The sequence below is a fragment of the Camellia sinensis genome, chromosome 14, assembly GCF_055761805.1.
Source record: "Camellia sinensis isolate YWXY chromosome 14, ASM5576180v1, whole genome shotgun sequence".
NCBI lineage: Eukaryota > Viridiplantae > Streptophyta > Magnoliopsida > Ericales > Theaceae > Camellia > Camellia sinensis.
The window spans coordinates 39,001,718-39,023,721 of record NC_138974.1 but is presented as its reverse complement, the minus strand read 5'-3'; the positions used below and the strand labels follow the sequence as shown (position 1 = coordinate 39,023,721).

The 22,004-nt window shown below is 41.5% G+C and overlaps 1 protein-coding gene across 3 annotated transcripts; it reads right to left on the bottom strand.

Moving 5' to 3' along the window:
* Nucleotides 1-1,902: 1,902 nt before the first annotated feature.
* Nucleotides 1,903-20,525, bottom strand: LOC145807843 (uncharacterized). 3 transcript variants are annotated; one of them, XM_082906807.1, is made up of 6 exons: nt 19,872-20,442; nt 5,262-5,499; nt 3,407-4,371; nt 2,732-3,313; nt 2,552-2,650; nt 1,903-2,347 (listed from the first exon to the last, which is right to left on the bottom strand). In XM_082906807.1, the coding sequence occupies exons 4-6, from the start codon at nt 3,167-3,169 to the stop codon at nt 2,042-2,044; spliced, it is 843 nt and encodes a 280-aa protein (XP_082762933.1). In that variant the 5' UTR covers nt 3,170-3,313; nt 3,407-4,371; nt 5,262-5,499; nt 19,872-20,442; the 3' UTR covers nt 1,903-2,041. The 3 variants fall into 3 exon arrangements, 2 of the variants coding, with proteins under 2 accessions (XP_082762933.1, XP_082762932.1); XM_082906806.1 differs by having other exon boundaries at nt 2,732-4,371; XR_014351270.1 differs by lacking the exons at nt 1,903-2,347; nt 2,552-2,650; nt 2,732-3,313; nt 3,407-4,371; nt 5,262-5,499 and adding an exon at nt 16,275-16,515 and having other exon boundaries at nt 19,872-20,525.
* Nucleotides 20,526-22,004: the final 1,479 nt, after the last annotated feature.

Sequence of the window (22,004 nt, the reverse complement as noted above, 5' to 3'; positions counted from 1 at the left end):
GGCATAGCTAAGTCAGGTGTTCCTGCGCCCCCTCCCAGAGCTGGTCGAAGCTTCTGATGCCAAGTTGGGCCCAATCCGTGCCTCTTCATTGAGCCAATCCAAGCTGTGCGCCTCGGACCGGGAATGCAGCAGGGTACTCTATCCCCTCTGGCGGGCAAGTCTGATCATGGCCGAACTGGTGCTGGAACCGAAAACGAAAGTAAAACACGCAGTGCGTCAGACCAATCAACTGAATCCCAGTCTACTGGGACATGTTGTAGCTCATTGCCGATAGATTGAGACAAGGACAATGCCAAGCAATGCGGTCTACGGACAAATGGCACATCCAGTCGAACCACCATCCCTCATCAAAGGCATCGACTAGGCGTTGTCGAAAGAAGTAGCCGCGAGCTGAGTATGCTGGGCAAAAGTCCACAACCTGCAATTTGTCCATCAACCACACCTAGAAAGGGATAAAAAATGAGAGATTAAAGAATAGAGAGGTGTATGTTGAGAGAAAGTGAGAAAGGGTTTTGAGAGAAAAATCGAGCCTGAGGGCCGAGTGATGTGACCAATATATATGTGAGGAAGGATGGGAACATTACCTGCAGCAGTAGTGGACTCCCCGTAAATTTGATCGTCTCTCGGCGATGAAAAGCATCCAAGCCCATCAAGGTCTCGGCCAATGACATGGCAACGCAGCTTTTGCCCTCCCTTAAGCCTTGGGCAACCTCGATCAACCGGACACTAGATCCTCCGGAGCCTGAGGCAAGCAAAAAGTGAGATAACATACACAAGCAAAGGGCATGTTGCCGAAAGCCCTGCCAATGATGGTCACTGCGGTCACCGGGATCAGAAAAACGTTGAATCAAACTGAGGATGTCCAATTCTCCGTTGCAGATCAGAGACCAAACGTCGTGCATAGTGAGCCCACACATTCGTCCTAAGGCTTGAGCATGGCCGAAGCGGAGTTGGGGCAAGATCTCCTCGTTGCGCTCGGACTCCATCAAAGCTTGGAAATCTTCGAAGGTAGGACACATCTCTTGCCCGTCGAAGCTAAAGACATGTGTTACAGGATTCCAAAACCTCGCCGCAGCATGGAGAAAGGGAAGATGCAGCGGAGTGCGGCTCAACGTGAATAGTGCATTCAAGCCGAAGCCCCGGAAGTTCAACTTTTCCGAGCCGTCTAAAGTAGCAAGCCAAGCTGCGAGATTTTCGATGAGGAATGCCTCCATTTTGATGTAAAACTGAGATGAAATGAAAGAACTACGATGCTGGAACTTTTATAGAGGATAAGGCACTGTTTGGGGACACGTGTCAAAAATCTGGTGGTCGCCAAACCAGGTGGTCGGCCGACCACTTTTTCTGGTAGGCCGACCACTCCTTTGGTCTCCCAGCAAAATAGCTGGTCGGCCAGCCCCTTCTGGTGGTCGGCCATGGAGAAAAGTTGGTCTTTGATCTGTTCCTAGCTTCTAGAAGAGAGATCCTAGCTTTTCCATGTGTAGGGAGTGTTGAAGGTCCGAGTTTACCTCTGTTTTGGATGCGTTCCGTCACTCCAATTGTCCGAGATGCATTTGCTTATCGAGTTGTTGTTCTTTGTTTATCGAGTTGTTGTTTGGTTTTTCTTATTGAGTTGTTAAAGTTTCGTTTATCGAATCGTTGCTTATCGAGTCGTTGAATTCCGTATATCGAGTTGTTACTCTTTGTTTAATCAACATTGTCGGGATTTGCTTATCGAGTTGTAAACTTGCTAAGAGTTTGTTGTTTCTTAGTAAGTTAAGTCGTTTAGTTTGTTGCGTCGGTTCACTAACTGACTTGGCAATTTTCGATGCTCAATTTTCATTCAATCTCATTTTTGTGCAAAATGATGCGATGCGATGCTAAGAACATAAAATGCAACACTTTTTTAAAAAGCTGTTTCATTCCATCATGCTTCCTTTGTTACAACATTTTACAACAAGGGTACAAGTTTTACAGAAAATAAAACTGCCTAATAATGTACAATGTGCTATAACTACTAGTAAAAAAGGCAAATAAAGCAGGAACAGCTGCATCAGTGCTATCAAGCGTAGGAATAAGAGACCCTCTTCGTCCTCTTCTGCGGAACAATCTCTGCACCATCATCATCATCTGAATCGGAGCCACCGTCTTCGGAACCCTCCTCGGCATCATCTCCACTCTTAGAACCGGAGCCAGAGTCCTCCTCCCTACTTGCGGATGTCTTCGACTGAGGACGCGCCGACTCCTCCTCCTCGCTGGGCTCCTCATCATCTATGACAGGTGCTCTACGCCTGCCTCGTCTGCAAGACGAGTCCCCTCTCCCAGCTCCTCGAGAAAGCCTAGATGGTGCGGCCTGTAGTGGTGGCATCTGAAAAGGACAATTTGAGTACATTAGCCAACATGTATATCAGATGCAGAGACAAGAACGCTACATAGAGTGGGTGTATGCAGATACAATGTATGAATATGGTGTGTCAAATGTGCTCTACTTATACAGTCAAGCAATGCAATGAAATGGTTAAATACAGCATGTCATTAAGAGTATGATAAGTGCGAGAAAATTAAAAAATACCGTAACACCGGCGATGAATAGTTGTGTCTCCCTCCGCAAGACCATGCCCTCAAGTGAGGCCACCAATCCGAGTAGATCATCAGAATACTCCTTGGGAGGCTGCAGATACAAGCTCAAGTCATCAATGAATAAATGAATGCCTAAGTATCTAAGTGATAAATGAAAAGTCGTGGAACATACCGGTGGTGAGTCAAGATCGCTGACATATCGGTGATCGGGCATAGGAGGCTCTATTGGAATCGGGTATGATGACCCGTATTGCCATCCAGTCAACTCGAACGGAAGATCTGGCCACCCGGCGTGCTGATAAGCCGGGAGAATCGGGGGAATCTGTCTAGCCCCACTCCTCGATATGCCGGCCCTGCTAGACGAAGGAACATCTGCAGCCCAAGCTCGAGCTAACAATGATGCACCAGCAGCCCTCCTAGTAGGAGTACAGACACCTATCAATGGGGGCATCAAGTACGTGTGGCGGTAAGTCACATACTCCCCCTCCTCCATGTGTAGAGCTACATCAGTACCCAACATAGCAACATCGACCTCCTCGGGAGTGAGTCCCTCAGCAGACCGCATGTCATCTGGAGGTGCTGAAAGGACACTCTGCTCAGGGACGCCCATCGTCTGGCGTATGAAGCAATCTCCCAAAAACCAGGCCCTGCCAACTAGCCCCTCAAACAAAGTCCTATACTGAGAAGAAGCCCATGCCCCCGGGAAATGGAAACGGATATCTCCTCCCAAGGATGCCCAGGGCCGCCAAGCGATCTCAGGATAACAAGTGCATGAGCCAATCAGATGTCATAAATATGCAACATGAATCAAAGCTAAAAATATGAAGAACTGAGAGTTCTGAATTACCTCAGTTGCTCGCACCGTGTCAAAAAACTATCGCAGGAAGGACAGAGTCTCTCGAGCCCTCGCCTGGCATCGACCCTCAAATACGTGAGAGTAAGGGATCGTAACAGGCACCTCCACCTTGAACTCTGGGGCTAGCATCGGAAAGTGCGCGTAAACCCATAGTTGTGGAAAACAGGGCAGTGGCCATCAGAATACAGAATATACAGAAAATATAGAGTGCTGAGTGCAGGATGTAGGAAACAGAATGTAAATTGTGCCGTGTGCAGTGTACAGATAATGAAGAGCAGAAATGTAAATCAAAAGGGCAGAAGGTACTTCCCAGGCTCTCCCGTAGCCGCCAACTATGTTCCTCCGTCCTCGGGAGGTCGCACTCATGTAGCAGAGAGGGTAGCGAAGCCGGCACCACCCCAGTCATACTGGCTGACCTGTGATAGGTCCACCAAAGCATTGAGCAAGTACAGTTCAACTGTGTTCTCCCTATCGGAGAACAAAGTGGTCCCAAGGAGGAACATCAAAAAACCTTGAGCGTACTGCTCTATCTCCTCAAGAGTCTCGGGCATACTCTCCCTATACTGCACGAGGAACCAAGTGTACCTGACTCTGCTCGAAGATCAATCAATCGGTGGGCGAGCTCCCAACAGATAGATCCAGGCAGCCTCCCACTGGCCCATATCCTCATCATAGGGGACCGGTCGGCCGGCCACATCAAGGCCAGTCAGCATCGCAAAGTCAAACGGGGTCATCATCATATCCCCGGTAGCTGAGAAGTGGAAAGAGTTGGTGGTGTCCCACCATCTCTCCATGAGTGCCCCCATCAACGTCCTGCTCGCAGGGTAGCGAGATAGCCCCGCGCAAAAGGGCCCAAATCCTGTCCCATCCACCATGTGATGAACGGTCTCTGGGAGCTCTCTATACCACTCCCTAGTGATAATCGAGCCATAACCTCGCGTAGAACGAGAGGGTACCTGCATTCAAAATGAACAGATGTATTCAGTTTCAAAATGAAATGTATAAGCTACATGCAAATGCAATGAATGAGCTGTGAGTTCAAAAGTGAAATGCAAGAACTGTGTGTTCAATATATGCTGCGTGCAAATGGAAACTGTGGGCTACTTGTTCACCTCAAGTGTTTGAGCTGCGAGTTCAGATTTCAAAAACTGTGGGCTGTGTGTTCACCTCAAGTGCTTGAGCTGCGTGTTCAGATTTCAAAAACTATGGGCTGTGTGTTCACCTCAGGAGTTTGGGCTGCGTGTTTAGATTTCAAAAACTGTGGGCTGTGTGTTCTTCCTCAAAAGTTTGGGCTGTGTGTTCATCAAGAGTTTGGGCTGTGTGTTCAACTTTCAAAAACTGTAGGCTGTGTGTTCATCAAGAGTTTGGGTTGTGTGTTCAACTTTCAAAAACTGTAGCTGTGTGTTCATCATCAAAAGTTTGGGCTGTGTGCTCAACTTTCAAAAAACCGTGGGCTGTGCGTTCATCATCAAGAGTTTGGGATGTGTGTTCAACTTTCAAAAACCGTGGGCTATTTGTTCATTATCAAAAGTTTGAGCTGCGTGTTCAGATTTCAAAAATGTGGGTTGCGTGTTCACAACCAAAAGCATGAGCTGCGTGTTCAGAAATTCGAGTGATTGAGCTGCGTGTGCAAAATGAAAACAAAATGCTATGCTATAGACTAAGTGTTCAGAACAAGCTGTGTGCCCACTCAACAGAATTTTGTGCTGCGAGATATGTGCTAAAATAAGCAGAAATATGGTGTGCAAGTGTGTTCAGAATGAGCGGATAAGCATGCATAGCGAAAGTGTGAAATGTGCATGAAATGCAGAATACATTGCAGAGAATGTAAAAGTGAAGTACGTACCTCTCGTGTCTGATGAGAGAGATGAGTCTTTGGCTCCCACAGCAACAGATCCACAGGCGCTCGGTCATCAAAGTTAGTGAAATGGTAGAAAGTGGCCTGAGGAAGGATGTGCTCCCGAGGATAATACCTCTCGGGATCAAACGGCCGAACTCTCGGGGACAAGGACATGATGTCCGGCTCACCCTCGGCACCTGGAGGACCTCCGCCATGAGGAAAATGACCCGCAATTTGAAGAAATCTGCAAAAATGAGCAAAATGAGCCAAAATTGTAAAAAGTTAACAAAAGTCAACTCTTGGGAAATGAAAAAGTCAACAAAAGTCAACTCCCGAGAAAATGTTCCAAATTTTGAGACAAACTTACCCCAAGTGGTGAAAATGAAGAAAAAGGCTCCAAAATCAAATTTTAATCGGTCCAAAGTGAAGAAAACTGAAAGATTTCACGAAACAACTTTGCGGGGGGCATTGGAAAGTGTGTATAAAGAGCAAATTTGAGAGAGAAAATGGTCTAGAAAGGAAGAGGAGCTGATTTCGGCCTTGAGGTTGTGAGCAACAGTGATTAGGACATGTGGATTTAAAGAAACAAGTGTAAAAAGACAAAACTGTCCCGGATTTAGCAAAGTGGTCGGCCGACCACATTTCCTAGCAGGCCGACCATCCCTTGAACAACCACTGGTCGGCGGCCTCCCTAGGTGGTTGGCCATCCTTCCTGGGTGATCTCCAATGTCTCTTTGAGCTCCCTGCAAATTTTGGTGGTGATTGGAGTCCCCAGCACTCAAGAAAGTACAAGTAAAGTGCACTTTTCGGCGTGAAATCCCTCCGCGGGAACTTCAAATCCAATATTCGACGCATGGCTCGTCGTTACTCGCCAAGAGCAAGGTGTATCCTTTTTTAGTACATTGCGACCCCTCCGAGAGGTAAATCGGAGGTCGCGTTTGAGTTGCCCTCGTCGAGGCTTGTTTTTCTTTGCTCGATGTTTTGTTTCAAACATGCTTTTGAAGTTGCGCTTATCCTGCATTGTTATGCATGTGACTAGCATTGTTATGCACGTCACTTGCATTGTTATGCACGTTTCATTGGCATTGTCATGCCCTCCATGCTTAACTTACGTTGTCGCGCACGCTTCTTCTTGCATTGTGATGTACTTCTTCATTAGCACCGTGTTTGTCTGCATTCGATATAGCGTTGAACATATGTTACTAACTAAGTTGTGCCTGCTAGGTTTCTCTCTTTTGCCGGCACGATATTGTATGTACGGTTCATTTGAAGTTGGTGCGACCAGACGAATCGGACAGGTATTGTATCTTCTCCGTGTGAGACGTACCGAGAATTATAATTCTCTTACATTCTTACTACATGAAATGTAATTTTGCTTTGCATTCTTGCTTAAAACTGTTGCATTTATTGTGAATATTTGCTTCATTACAGCTTGCCGCTTTGCATGATCATGAGTTACGTTCGGCTTTGTGCATGTCATTTTGCATTTTGCCCCCCTACTTGCGGGCCCATCTCTTGTTTATCTCGCTTGTTTGTCTAAGTCTTCAGCCTTGTCAAAAATGAGTTGTCTCTGGGCTTTGACATTCACTCCCGTCACTTATGACTTTCGAGTTCTGTCAAAGAGGGGCAACTGTAGACACCCCATTTTTGACCAACCTTAAGACTCAGACGTCATCGATTGAGCGCTCAGTGATTGCGCATGTTGTGCTCATTCTGAGGTTACGGAGTCTCGGCTGAGAGCCTTGCCTTCGGACTTCGAAACTCTTTTGTGCTTTGCCTCGGTTTGTGAACCAGGTTCTATTTTCTCTTCCTGAAGGGAGGGAGAGGTCTCGTAGACAATCTCTCAGTGGTTGTAGGCTACGTTTCGTGGTCGTAGGCCACTATTCCCGTTTGAAGACCAGTTTTCGGTTTTCGGAGTCGTCGACCGTGCGCCTCGGTTCGAAACCGTTTAACTTTCTCCGTTTGCTCCGATTTTTGTCACACACCTTTTTTCCTCTCTCTAGAGGGACACTGTGGCCCAGGAGACCACCTTCATAGTCACACGCCACTTTCGATGCTTAACAATCAGTTTTTGGGGCACCCGGCTGCGCATTTTGGCCCCCGAACCCTCGTTTTGCATCCGTCTTGCTTCATTTTTAGTATGGACCCTATTTTCATTGTTTGGAAGGTGGTATAAGGGTGGGAGACTACCTTTTCTTCTTGGAGACCACTTTTCCCCGCCGGCCGGTTTTTCTTGTCAGGTAGCTGGTCTCCTTGACTTTTGAGCCACAATTGCTGGTCTCCCACCACACCACTAGCTTGCATTGAGTGAGGAGACCACTCTGGGAGATGGCTGAGCACCATTCACTCACTTGAACCTTTTGAACTGGTCGGCTGACCAGGGGAAGTGGTCGGCCGACCAGGGGAAGTGGTCGGCCGACCCCCTGAACTGGTCGGCCTGCCTCCTCCTGTCTTGTCCCTGTGAGTTGTTGCCAGTTGTGCCAGCTGGAAGGCACAGAATTGATCCTCCATACACGTGTATGGAGGATCTTCAAACTTGGTTTTTGGCTTCTTGAAGAAGCTTTGGACCTCTTTGGCTATAAGAGAGACCTTTTCCCTCATTAGCAAAGGTTCAGAATTTTTGGTCTAAGGCATATATACCTCTCTCTCTATATCTCTACATTCAAGATCAAAAGGGCCTTGTTCTTGCACCATTGCATATCAACCCTTAGCCTAACACCTCCAACACCAACCTAAGCTTCTTAGAGGTCATTTGCAGAGGTTAAAGGCTGAGGGTATGTTTGGTTTGTGTTTGAAAGATGTGTTTTAGAGATAAAAAGTACGAAAAGTTGTTTGGTTTGATTTTTTTCAAAAGATGTTTTGGAAAATTATTTTGAGAGAGAGTTTTGGAAAAAGTGATTGATTTGATGTGTGTGAGAGAGAGATTTGTTTGGAAAACTTGTTTGGTTTACAAGTTTTGAGAAATTTTTTTGGGAAAATTTGTTTGGTTTGATTACTTTTAAAACTTATTTGTAGAGAAAATTTTCCAAAATTTTTTCAGAAATACAAACCAAACGAATCCTGAGTTTTTGGTCCAGGGGTTGCTGGCCTTGCTGAGCTACAAGGGTAACACACTAGTTCCCTCTTTTTAGCATTGTTTTGATCTTTGTTTTAGCTATACTTGCAAGCATATTCGGGCTTTGTCATAAACTGAAAAAAGTCTTATTTTGAGGTCCTTAACATGTTTGTTTAAGACCATTTTTCTGTTAGGGGTCGTCTACCCCCTTTGCATGCTTCATTTCATCTTATTTTGAGCCATGCCTTAGGGCCTTTGCATTGACCTTTGTTTAGTCTCTTAGCCACTGAAATCCTGTGGATTTTCAGTGGCTAGCATGCTATTTTGAGTACCAAAATCAGAGAGGGGTGACCCTCTCATTATCTTGTTTACTAGCATATTTAGCCTAACAAAGGAGCCCTTATTTGCATGCTTCCAAGCCATGTTTTAGGCCATTTTTGGTGGGTTTTAGGACCTGCATAGGCTCTTTCCAGAGCCCATTTTTCCATTTTGGGTGTTCATCTTGCATGTATAGAACAACCCTCTTTATAGCCTATCAAAGGAGCCTATCATTCTTACTTGCGTAGACCATGTTTCAGTGGTTTTTTGGGCTTTGTTTGGCATGTCATACCTCTGGATTTTTCTGGTTTGGTGACCTCTTGATTGCGTCACATGTTTGTAGTGCAAATCCTCTTTACTAGCTTACATTGCATGCTATTTTGGCCTTTGATTCTAGCACTTTTTGGCCATGCTTTAAACTGATTTTGTGCATGTTTTGGACTGCCGTAACTCTTTTTTTATGCCTCATGGTCGAATGATGCTTGCTATGCATGGTTGTAGTTCAATACCCTTGCCTAGCTTTGAGTTTTTGAGCCTATTGTATGTTTATGTTGAGGTGTCTCCATGTTTTGGAACCATTGTGCATCATATTTCAGAGCTTACATGTATGCCACATTCCCATGTTTTCCACTCTTTAAACGCGTTTGAGAGTCGTGCTTGTATGCCTCGTTTTTGGACCATTGCATGAGCTTCATTTCCATGCCTTTCGAGCCACCATTTTAGTCCATTTTCCCACTGTCTTGGACCTGCCTAGGGTCTTTTTGGGGCTGGTTTGGCCATTTGTGCATTACTTTGTGTACCTCTAGTGTAATGCGCTTCACTAGTTTCGGTATTCGGGCCATCTAGCATGCATTGTGTAAGGTGTTTGCATGATTCGAGACCATCTTGCATGTCATTTCAGAGCTGAAAAATGTATGATTGTATGCCATATTTCATCCCTTGCCATGCTTTGGTAGAGTGGCATTTGATGCCTTAGGTTCGGTCCCTTGCATTGGGCATGTTTGCATGAGTGTTCCTGCCTTTAATTTCATCATGTTTGGCCACTGATTTGCGTGTGGCTGAGGCCCATTCATTTTAGTTTAAGTCCATCTTGCATTGTGTATGCCATATAGTCCATGTTGTTGCATGATTGACCGTTGCATGATTGACCATTGCATTGTGTATGCCTTGATCATTTCATTGTTAATCTCCTTGTGTGCATTGTGTATACCATATAGTTTATGTGCATTGAGTATGCCATTCTTAGTTCATAGCATTGTATATGCTAGTAGCATGTTTGCATATCATCATTCGCATGTTTGCATCATTTAGTGGCATTATGTTTAGATTGCATGTTAGAGTTGCATTCATGCATGCCATGTGTATTGCATTGTGTTTGGAGTAGGGTTTAGTCCAGACACGGGAAACGAGGGACGTTTCGTACTCCAAGTGACGAAACGTGCTTCGATTCTCGATCGCCGACACTCCGGATTACCCATGATGGAGTTTAGGCCTTATTGTGTTCATTTGTGCATCCATTTGACATTGAGTCATGCAATCCGACTCCTCGGCCATCACGCATCGAGATGCGTGATTGGTGGCACGAGGATCGAGGATTACACTCCCTAGAGCTTATGTAATGACGGGGAGAGTGCTCGTGCACACATATGTTGAAAATACTTTGCCATGTCCCTTTCTTGCACTCTGTTGCAGCAAACCGGAAACCAGCAGCAACAACTGGTCGGTAGTATCCCAACAGCATGGTGGAGTTTCAGCCTTCTGGAGTTTTGTACAATGTTCTGGGACCAGTTGCAAACAGAGGCAAATTGGGGCATCGCAATGGATTTTCCGACAAGGCAACTCGAGTATACATGCATTCATTATCATTCAAGACCGAGCTGAGGCAGTCCATTCCATATGTTTTGCATGATAGCTTATTTATTTTAGTTAATTTGTTAATTAATTAGGGTTGTGTAATAATTAACTGTAATCCGTTATTCATTCGGTTGTGTATTATTTATTCGAACCCTCCGAGGAGGGAAATGTTGTAATAAGTGTGCGTGTGTGTGATGTATGTCTTCCAACCCCACGTCTTTCTCCCTTTTATTTACCAGCTTATGATGGTTAGTTTTAGGACACGTTTAAATTAGCATCCTTATGCTCGTATGTTTGCATCCATTCATCTGTTTTGTATGCACCGGGCTCGGCGCATCATGCTAACTACATTGTATTTCAATTCCAAGTTGAATACATGTATCGATTGTTGCATCTCATATGCCATCTTAGAATAGCTAAGCCTATTGTAGTTCCATTTTTGCATGTGTTGCATTAGACATCTCAGCATAGTTAGGATTCATACATGTTTTCTAATTAGCTTCTTTCTGTGGCTCGGAGTACTCGGTAAGTGTTTATGCTTTAGCATCCTTGCATGCATGTGAGTGACTGCCATGATAGCATGCTTACCATGAGGTTATGTGCTTACGTGATATAACTGCCTGAATACCTGTGGATGAAGGTTAGGTTGCTTGAGTTGGAATAATTCGTCGAAACCCATGTTTTAGCCTACTTGCGAGTAGCAAACTTCAAATCATTTTCAAAACAAACGGATATGCGATACTTTGTTCCAACTTAGGCAATCTAGTCTATACTTGTATGCTGTGCGCATCACATAGTAATTCTAGGTTAATAACCGGAATAAGAGCACATGTGTTTTCAAAACTCGATATCATGGTTAGTAGAGTCCGATCTTTGATCGGGCGAGCGAGGGTGCTCACGAAGTGACCTTCCCCAATCGTACCCAAGTTCTCGAGCCGAGGCAACTTTGGTGATGACGGACACGTGGCCTTAGGCACGAGTCAGGGTTTCCTAAATTCTCCCAAAATAAAATATTTAGGTGGCGACTTTGTATCTGGCAAAGCAGTCCATGTTTGGCACTTCTTTCTAAAAAAATCAATCTTTCAAAACGATTTGCCGGATTTGGAATCTTTGATGATTCATCGGTCTTGCATTGCACTCTGCGAGATTAGATACAAGACCGTGACATTGAGTCCGAACTGTAGTGAGCCCAATGAACAAAACGAGATTCCCTTCCGGGACGTTCGAGGACGTCTACACTTAGCCATCTTTGCATGCTTCTTTTGGCTTAGCTTTCAACTGTAAAAACTTCTATTTTTAAGTGTTAAAAATGGTTGTTTAAGGCCTTGTTTGAGTTAGGGGTGGTCTACCCTCTTTTGTGGCTTATTTTGCTTTGCTTTGTGCTAGCTTTTAAAGCCTTTGAGATCACCTTGTTTTGGCCTTTTAACCAATGAATTCCAGAGGAATTTCAGTGGTGGAAAGTGGGTTTTGAGACCTAAAATGGATAGGGGTGGTCCCCCCCCCCTTTTGTGCTTTGTTTGCATGTGTTAATGGCCTCACTCTTTGGCGTGTTTTTCTACCTGCTTGGGGCCCTATCTTACCATGTTCTAGGCCTTATTTTAACATGATATAGCTTTGTTTTGGGTTGGTTTGGCCTCTTGTTGTTTGCTTTTTGCACTTGTAGTGTAAACTTGTTCACTAGCCTAACATGCTTCATGAGTTAGCTTGTTATTCTAGCATGTATTGGCTTCACTCCAACATGTTTTTGGTGTTATTTTGACATGATTTAACTTTGATTTTAGTTGGTGGGGTCACCTCTTACTTGGTTTTTGTACTTGTAGTGCAATCCTCCATGTAGACTTAACATGCATCATGCTTTATGCCTCTAATTCTAGCTTGTTTTAGCTCTGATTCAGCATGCTTTTGGCCTTGATTTAGCATGCTTAAACTCTATTCCAAGTGGTCTTGGTCAGGTATGGCTTGCCTTGTAGGGCTATAGTGTAATTGGCTTTGCTAGTCTTGTGTTTTGAGACCCCTAGCATGCCTTATTTGTGACATTTGTGTGATATAGCATCATTTGGCATGAAAATTCAGAGCATATAACTCCATCACATACTCACATATATCACTCATTCATTGTGTTTGAGAGTTGTGCCTTATGCCTTGTTTATGGGCCAATGCATGAACATGATTTTTCTTGCTTTTCATGCTACCATCTCAGCACATTTTGGTCATTGTTTTGGCATGTTTAAGCTCTGTCCAGATCTGGTTTAGTCCATTGAGCATTGTATTGCATAGTCCTAGTGTTGTGTACCTCACTAGCATTAATGCTTGAGTCTTCTAGCATGCTATACTTGTATTGTTTGCATGATATGTCATCATTTGGCATATGATTTCAGTGCTTGTACCTCTGTCATACTCTCATGTACGTCCCCCTTTCAATGTGTTTGAAAGTTAAGCTTTATGCCTAGCTTGCGAGCCAATGCATGAGCATGTTGTTGTAGCTTTTGGTGCTTCATTTCCAGCATGATTTTGCCACTGTTTTGAAGTATTTTAGGTCTGTCCATATGTGGTTTGACCATTTGAGATTGATAGTGCATGCCTCATGTGTAATGTTCTTCACTTAATTTAGTGCTCTTGGTCCCTTAACATTGTCTTGCATGCATTGCTTACATGATAAAGCCTTGTGCATACCTCTCTAGCGTTGATAGATAAGCATGTTGTTTGCATGTGCATTGCATTGCATGTGTTTGGATCGGACGTTAATCCAATCACGAGGAACGAGGGACGTTTCACACTTGAAGTGATGAAACGTACCTCATTTCTTAGTCGCTGTCCCCCTTGATTGTGCATGATAGGGTGGAGGCTTCTTGAGTCTTGTATGTTATTTGCGCATTCATTAACTTGTATAAACTTGGCTTCTCGGCCATCATGCATTGCGATGTTCGGTTGGTGGCCCGAGAGTCGAGTACCACACTCCTTTGAGCTTGAGAAATGATAAGGAGGGTGGTTGTACACACATACCCTGCAAATGCCTTGCCTTGCCCCTTTTGTACTCTGTTTGTAGAAAAACTGTAGTATGCAGAAGAAACTGGCCGACTGGCTAGAGGAAGTGGCCGACAAGAGGCCTACAGCCTTCCCTGGTGGCTGACAGTCCACCAGCTTGAAGATGGTTCAAAGTGATTCTGGTTCTGGAGCAGAAGCAGTCTGGGAATTGGTTCAGTGTTCAAGAATCAAAGCAAATGCAAACAGAGGCAACCGGTGGCAAGACGACGGGATTTCAGGAGGAAGCCGACCGAGCATGCATGCATCCCTCGTCCTTGAGGCCTTTTAACTGCTTTACTTAGCTAGTTAACTCATTGGTTCTGTACTTAAATAGTTAATGTGTTTAGCTATTCATTTGTGTTTGTAATTAGTTAACTAGTTAGTTAATTAGTTGTAATTTGTAATAGTTAGTTTAATTAGCGTAGCTAGTTAGCTCTCTTTCATTCAGGCCCTCCGTCGAGAGGGCAAATGTTGTAATAAGTGTGCGGTGTGTGTGTGTGAATGTCTTCCAACCCCACGTCTTTCTCTCTTTTATTTATCAATTTTTGATGGTTAGTTTTAGGGCACGTTTCAATTAGCATACTTATGCTTTGCATGCGTGCATCATTCATTTGTCTTGCATGCACCGGGCTCGGCGCATCATTCAAACTGCATTGAATTTTAATACTTACTTAAATACGTGTTTCAAAGCATGTTATCGAGTGATGCATTCATATGCCATAGTGGATAGCTGAGCCTGTTTAATTGCATTATTGCATGTGTTGCATTAGGCATTTTAACATAGTTAGGATCATGCATGATTTCTAACTAGTTTTCTATTTTGGCTCGGAGCACACTGTAAGTGTTTACGCTTTAGCATCCTTGCATGTGTGTAAGTGACTGCCATGATAGCATGCTTGCAATGAGACTATTTGCTTAAAGTGTTTAACTGCATGAATGCCTGTGGATGAAGGCTTCATTCCTTGAATTGGAACAATTCATCACAATGTGAGTTTTAAGCCCACTTGAAGTGGCAAAATCATGTTTTTCTAAGCCCACTTGAGGGTGGCAAATCTGCGCTTTAGCCTACTTGCAAGTAGCACTTTCAAACCATTTTCGAAAATAAACATGAGTTGTTTTGTTCCAATTCTCGTGATTGAGTCTATATTTGTATGCCGTGCGCATCACATAGTAAGGTTAGCTAATAAACCGGAATAAGAACACATGTGTTTTCAAAAATAACATATCATGTTTAGTAGAGGCCGATCCTTTGATCGGGCATGTGGGGGTGCTCATTTCATGACCTTCCCCCCTCATACCCAAGTTCCCGAGTCGAGGCAACTTTGGTGATGACGAACACGTAGCTTTAGGCACGAGTCAGGGTTTCCTAAATTTCTCAAAATAAAATATTTAGGTGGCAACTCTGAAATCTAGCAAAGCTGTACATGTTTGGCGCTTTTGATTCAAAATTGATTTTTCAAAACCAATTGTCGGATTTGGACTCTTTTGTGATTTATCAGTCTGACATTGCACTTTGTGAGATTAGATTTAGAACCGTGACAGGAGTCCGAACTGTAGTAGCTAGAACCCAATTTGCGCTCTCTCCAAAAGGAGGGTGCGCGGAGAGAGTTTCGGGCGGTCTACACACCTCATTAGAGCTCAATTAGAACTCTAATTTTAGAGGGATGTATCATTGTTGAGTTCTTTCAAAATCTTTATTTATTTATATTTGATATATAGAACACCGATGGATAGACTCTATAGTTTTTTTTTTTTTGGTAAATTACAAACACATCCCCTGAGATTTATTTAAATTATAAATTATCCCCTTGTGATTCTAGAAATTATATTATACCTCCTAAGGTTTCTAATTTCATAACAAATAAGTTCTTTTATTAATAAATCATCAAGTTAGTTAACAGTTTTTAATAATATTAAAATTTGATTTCAATTAATAATTCAGAAAATTTTATTATTGTATAGGTGAACATTTAGAAATTTTACTTTTTCAATTAATTATGTTAAATAAAAAATTTTAACAGAAAAATATTTATAATTTTCTAAATCATAAAAGAAAATTTATATTTTAAGTAAATGTCAAGAGATATATTTATAATTTTTTTTTATTTTTTTTTACCACTCGTACTATAAAAAATTTGACTTTTTGCGATGGCAAAATGTCGTTGCAAATACTCCAAATGCCGTCTCAAAAGCTTTTTTGCGATGGCAGATGACTTTTAGCGATGACAAGTGGGGCGTCGCAACAAAGGGCATTGCTAAAAGGTTTTAGCGACGACACAATGCCGTCGCCTTTTTTTTTACGACCGCAAAGTTGCTTTTTTGCGACAGAATTCTACCGTCGCAATAATATGTAAAAATCTGGGATTTTTTTAGACGGCACTATGTTGCTGTCGCTAAAAGTGTTATTTGCGACGACAAAAATGCCGTCGCGAAAGTGTTTTACTGTGACGGGTAACCTGTCGTCGCTAAAAGTTTATTTGAGACAGCACGACGACGTTGTCTCTAAAAGTTTATTTGCGACGGCAAATAATACCGTCGCGAAAGATTTTTTTCAACTTTTGCAAATATCTTTTGCGACAGCATTACTTATGTCGCAAAAACAATCTGGTTCTAATGTTTTTTGAGACGGTGTAGTGCCGTCTCAAAAAAAAAAAAATCTGCAATAAAATTATTAAAAATATGAAAATTACATTTATTAAATGAAAAATAACTAAAAAATGAACCGATAATTACATAATAATATAAAAATTCCAGCATAAAAATAACAATTCATCCATAATAAAAATATTCTTCTATTCATAACAATACATCAGCAAAATTATCTCACTACATAATATTGCATAATACATATACAATGTTTAAATACATAATGTTGTTCACAATTCAAAATAACATAAATCAAAAACAAAAGTTTTCGTCATAATTCTTCTGTGGGTAACAAAAACAAAAATTAATCGCAATTTTCACATGCCTGCATTCCACAAGAAGCAAACTTCTACTGGGAAATATCTGAAAACAAAAAATAAAAATAATTAATGACAATATAATTATGTGTTAATATTTTAATTACAAAAAAAATATAAAAAATTAACTACTATATAATTACAAAGATAATTAAGTAATCCGACCAAGTCTCTCGTGCCTAGACGGTCGTGTGTGCCAAGTTCCTACCAATCCGACCCCGTTTGGTGATTTTGGGCGTCAACACATCGAATTCAAGTTTCTTAAGGAACTAGTTTGTCTAGAGTGAAATTCGGCTCTAACTCCCAAACCAGGAACCCGATTGGAGTCCCGTCTTCTCCCACAAGTCTCTCGTGCCTAGGCGGTCGTGTGCGCCAAGTTTCGTGCCAAACCGACGCCGTTTGGTGAGTTTGGGGCGTCAACACCTCGAATTCAAATTTCTTAAGGAACTAATTTGCCTAGACCGAAATTCGACTCTAACTCCCAAACCGGAAACCCGATTCGAGCCTCGTCTTCTCCCACAAGTCTCTTGTGCCTAGGCGGTCGTGTGTACCAAGTTTTGTGCCAATCCGACCCCGTTTGGTGATTTTGGGACGTCAACACCTCGTATTCAAGTTCCTTAAGGAACTAGCTTGCCTATAGTGAAATCCGGCTTTAACTCCCAAAACGGAAACCTGGTTGGAGTCTTGTCCTCTCCCACAAGTCTCTCGTGCTTAGGCGGTCGTGTGTGCCAAGTTTCGTGCCAAACCGACGACGTTTAGTGATTTTGGGGCGTCAACACCTCGAATTCAAATTTCTTAAGGAACTAGTTTGCCTAGACCGAAATTTGGCTCTAACTCCCAAATCGGGAACCTGATTCAAGCCCTGTCTTCTCCCACAAGTATCTCGTGCCTAAGCGGTCGTGTGTGCCAAGTTTCGTGCTACTCCGACGCCATTTGATGATTTTGGGACATTAACACCTCAAATTCTAAGTTTCTTACGAAATTAGTTTGTTTCTGAAGAGTGAAATCCGGCTCTAACTCCCAAACTGGGAACCCGATTGAAGTCCCGTCTTCTTCCACAAGTCTCTCGTGCCTAAGCGGTAGTGTGTGCCAAGTTTCGTGCTAATCCGACGCCATTTGGTGATTTTGGAGCGTCAACACCTCGAATTCTAAATTTCTTAGGGAACTAGTTTGCCTAGTTTGCTAATGGTAGACATGACCTTTTACACCTTGTGTTTTGCTTCTTTGTGTGGTTAAATTCCAGCCCATATAAATAAATAAGCAAAAGTAAACCTAAAACGCACTTCCATATCTATGATGCCATGAACACATCAAAATGCTTGTATTTTTTAACCACTCAAAATCTCATATTAATAGTTAAGGGAACAATCAAGATTCAACTACCTATTATATTTGCATCCATTAGTAGTTCAGACTACTAGATTCAATTAAATTAATATAATAAACCATCAATATACATAGAACATAATTTGCTATAACTCACATTAATATCAACAGTAAATGGAAAGCTACATCAAAGCACGCACACATGCAACTCTAGATGTGGTAACAAGCAAATGTAGGAAGTGGACTAAGAACAGCACCATAACGAGTCACATGAAGCTGCATGGTCAATTTCCCATAATCTAATCAACTGAGTTGAAATAGTAAACAAGCCCATGGTACTAAAAACAAACACCACCTTATAGTTACAAAAACATCTATAAGCACAAGTGCAGCCAAACATACCCTTGCAACCCTCAATCTCTACCACAGCTTGTCAAGAGTATCAAAATCAACCATTAACTCATTTTAACCCAATATTTTACCCCTAATGAGCCAAATCTATCATTTTACCCTTATCATCCCAAAAGTCATCAAATAATCCAATATGTTAACATAAGGTACAAAAATATCACATTAAATCATTAAACTAGTAAAATTAGTAGTGAAATAACTTGAAAAATACTTTAAAAATACCAAATCAACCCTAAATTTTTTAAATTAAGTTATATTTAATGGCAAGCAATCTAACTACACAAGTTACATGTGCACATGGCACAAGTTGCACTTACACCAAACAAGCAGCTACCATTTAAGCTGCTTTGCTTTAATATGGTAGCTTGGTTAAAAAATAGAGCTCCATTTCAGTGCCCTTCAAGCTACCAAATTTTGGCATTGTTATACTTTGTGCCAACATTTTCCTTAAAAAAATAACAAAACAAAATCTAATTTGAAGCCCACGTAGCCAACTTAAATCTGCAAGGGAAGAGTTCTTACAAACCAAACAAGCAGCAGAGTTACACCCAAGAAGTAGTAGAGTTACACCATTCTTACATTATTTTTATGTTGGTTATAGATTTCCACATAATGTCACTACCTCCTAAACATTACAGTTAGAAAAAGGCCATCATTCATATTTTCACATCCAGTATAATATATTGTTTTACTTGATTGTTACACAAGATCTCTATAGAAGGCTTAAGCTTTTGCCAAGGCTTCAACTGAAATGAACCATCTCCTCTAATAGCTGGATGTTATAACTGCCCTACTGGCAATCCAGTAGCAAAAGTTCCATCAATGTCCATGTTATCTAATGGTTTGTCAAGAACCATCTTTTTCTATAACATAGTTAATAACCTACAAAAATAATTAAATAAATAAGAACTTGTTCAGACAAATGTTTGCTCTGCATCTTTCTTATTAACAAGAGAAAATAAAAATTAAAGCTTAAAAGTTACACAACAAACTAAAACCCAACACCAACACAGAGCCGGACTTCAAAATTAGGCCTAAATAGAGATCAAATTCACAATAATTAGAAACCAAGACCTCTAGTAGGAAAACAAACCAATATAAGCTGGTGGTCAATATTGAACAAATAATGACTAGCAGTAGTATCTCTTTCTACAGGTGCATTATTCCATGCAAATGAAGCACAAAGCTTTAAAATTTATGAAACTACCAACAAAACCAAATAAAATCATACTTTTTGTATTCTCAATATATGAGGTGCACTCAGTTTCCCTTGCGTGAGAATCTGGACAGCTAAGCCCTCACATAGATGTAAATAAAAGCTACATCTGTAGAAATTAGAATAAATTCAGACAAAGATCATCTGAAATGTGTTATTTCATTAAATTTCCATCTTTGCCCTTGTATACTTCGTCCCTACAATTCATTTTCATCCATATCTATCTTTCAATGGATTTGCTTTTATTCTCATTTCATTATCATATTGAGTAATTTTATTTATAATTGTGAAGAACTCATCAAGCAAGGTCAGCTAATAAATTGCACAAAAAAATTTTAAAAAAAAAAAGAAGATATTTGTAAATTATACGGTCAAATTAACTGAAAAGAAAAACAATTAATTAATTACTCTAAGCAAACAGAACCCAAAGTTAAAGAGCTTAAGATTACCAGAAAGCCTCTCCCGAGGGTTCTGCAGAGCTTCGCGAAGGAACTGATCCACGGAATTGATTACATCTTCGGATACCTCTCTAACCTTCTAAACCATAACAAGCGAAGAAGAAGCCGAAGAAGATGAACCACAAACGAGGTAGTCATGAGAAGCAAAGCTCAAAGAAGACGAAGACGAAGATGGCGAATTCGAAGAAAAAGAGTTGTTGTTGTGTCAATCTGGTAACGCTGGCCTCCAAGTCCGCCACCTCCCAGGAATCAAGGGGGGCTCCGAGATCCTCCACAGAGCCCTCCATGGAGGATTGAGAGAAATCTAGGGTTAGCAAATCCAAGTAATCATCAAATTCAGCACCATGAATAAACCTTAAGATCGTATTTGATGGATTTCCTTGAGAGTTGGATTGGATTGGAATTTCAATTTCTCGAAGAAGAAGAGAGATTATTAGGGCAGCAAGGGGGAAAAAGTAGGGGGATAGGGTTTGACGTTTGAATGGGAAGGGGGTCACACCGTTCGTGTCAAGCAGGAATGGTAAAAAAAAGGGGGGAACCGAGCAGGATTGGGGAAAAAAAAAATTAGTTTCCATCACAAATGAATATTTAAATAATAAAATGATTTTTTTTTTTTTTTTTTACGATGGAGGTTGCCGTTGCCAAACAAATTTATTTTTTGTTAAAATAAATTTTTTTTATAATTAATGAATTTTTTTTTTTTGGTCATTTTCTTTTAGTTACTAAGGCTGAGAATTTATTTGTTTCATTTTATTTTAATGAATAAAGAATTATTGTTATTATTTTTTATTTGGTAGAAGTAGGAATAATATTTTAATGGAAAATATTTTCATGAAAATAAAGTTATTTTTTTGTGGTCAATGAAAAATATTTTTCTGCGACCTTTTTTTTTTTTTTTTTTGTTACTAAAAATCAAGAACTAATTTTTTTGTGGTAGAGGATAGGGAGCGGCAGTAGTTGTGAAGGTGGTAGATAAGAGGTGATAATGGTGGTGGTGGTGGCGGCGGCGGCAAAGGAGATTAGTGGTAAAGTTGTGGTAGTGGTAGAAGAGATAGAGTAGCGGTGGTAGAGGAAAGGTAATGATAGTAGAGGTGGTGGTAGTGGAGTGGTGGTGATAGTGGTAGTAATGATAGTCGTAGAAGTGGAGTGGCAACAGTGGTAGTAGCGGTAGTGAGAGAGAGATGGGTGGTGAGAGAGAGATGAGTGAGAGACATATAGAGAAGAGAGATAGAGAGAGACAGAGATAGAGTGATGAGCGAAAGAGAGATAAAGTGGTCGATAAAAGTGCATTTTCTTGTAGTAGAGAGCTCAATAAATAAAGAAGAGGGAAGGAAAAGAGTGAGCAAGGTGAACACAATGGGGAAGAGAGACAAATAGACAGACAGACACATAGAGAGAAAGAGAGAGAAAAGAGTAAGAGACAGACAGACAGATACAAAGAGAGAAAGAGAGAGAAAAGAGTGATGAGTGAGAGAGAGATAGAGAGACAGACAGATAGAAAAAGAGAGAGAAACAAGAGATGGGCGAGAGATAGACAAAGAGAGAGAGAAAGAGAGCAAAAAGAGATGATCGAGAGAAAGAGAGACAAATAAAGAGAAGAGAGATGAGCGAGAGACAAAGAGAGAGAGAGAGAGAGAGACAGAGGCAGAGACAAAGACAGACAGACAAAGAAGAGTGATGAGTGAGAGAGAGAAAGAAGAGAAAAATAGAGAGAGAGAGAGAGAGAGAGAGAGACAAAAAGAGAAAGAGATAGAGAGTGAGAGACAGAAAAAGAGACATAGAGAGAAGGGAGATGAACGAGAGAGACAAAGAGAGAGAGATAGAGAGAAGAGAGATGAGCGAGAGAGAGAGACATAAAGAGAAGATAAATGAACGAGAGAGACAGAGAGAGAGATAGAGACAGAGAGAGATAAGAGATGAGAGAGATAGAGAGACAAGAGATGAGCGAAAGAGACAGAGAGAGAAAAGAGATGAGAGAAGAGATAGATGAGTGAGAGAGAGAGATAGACAAACAGATAGACAAAGAAGAGTGATGAGTGAGAGAAAGAAAGAGAAGAGAGAGAGAAAGACGAAAAAATGGGTAAAAAGATATATATATATATATATAGAGAGAGAGAGAGAGAG

What these genes read in the sequence shown, in the direction of transcription:
- LOC145807843 (XM_082906806.1), bottom strand. Translation starts at nt 3,169, where the DNA reads ATGGGCGTCCCTGAGCAGAGTGTCCTTTCAGCACCTCCAGATGACATG. An exon ending in GCGATCTTGACTCACCACCG is followed by an intron (nt 2,651 to 2,731) that starts GTATGTTCCACG and finishes TTGTATCTGCAG; the next exon opens with CCTCCCAAGGAGTATTCTGA. An exon ending in TATTCATCGCCGGTGTTACG is followed by an intron (nt 2,348 to 2,551) that starts GTATTTTTTAAT and finishes TGTCCTTTTCAG; the next exon opens with ATGCCACCACTACAGGCCGC.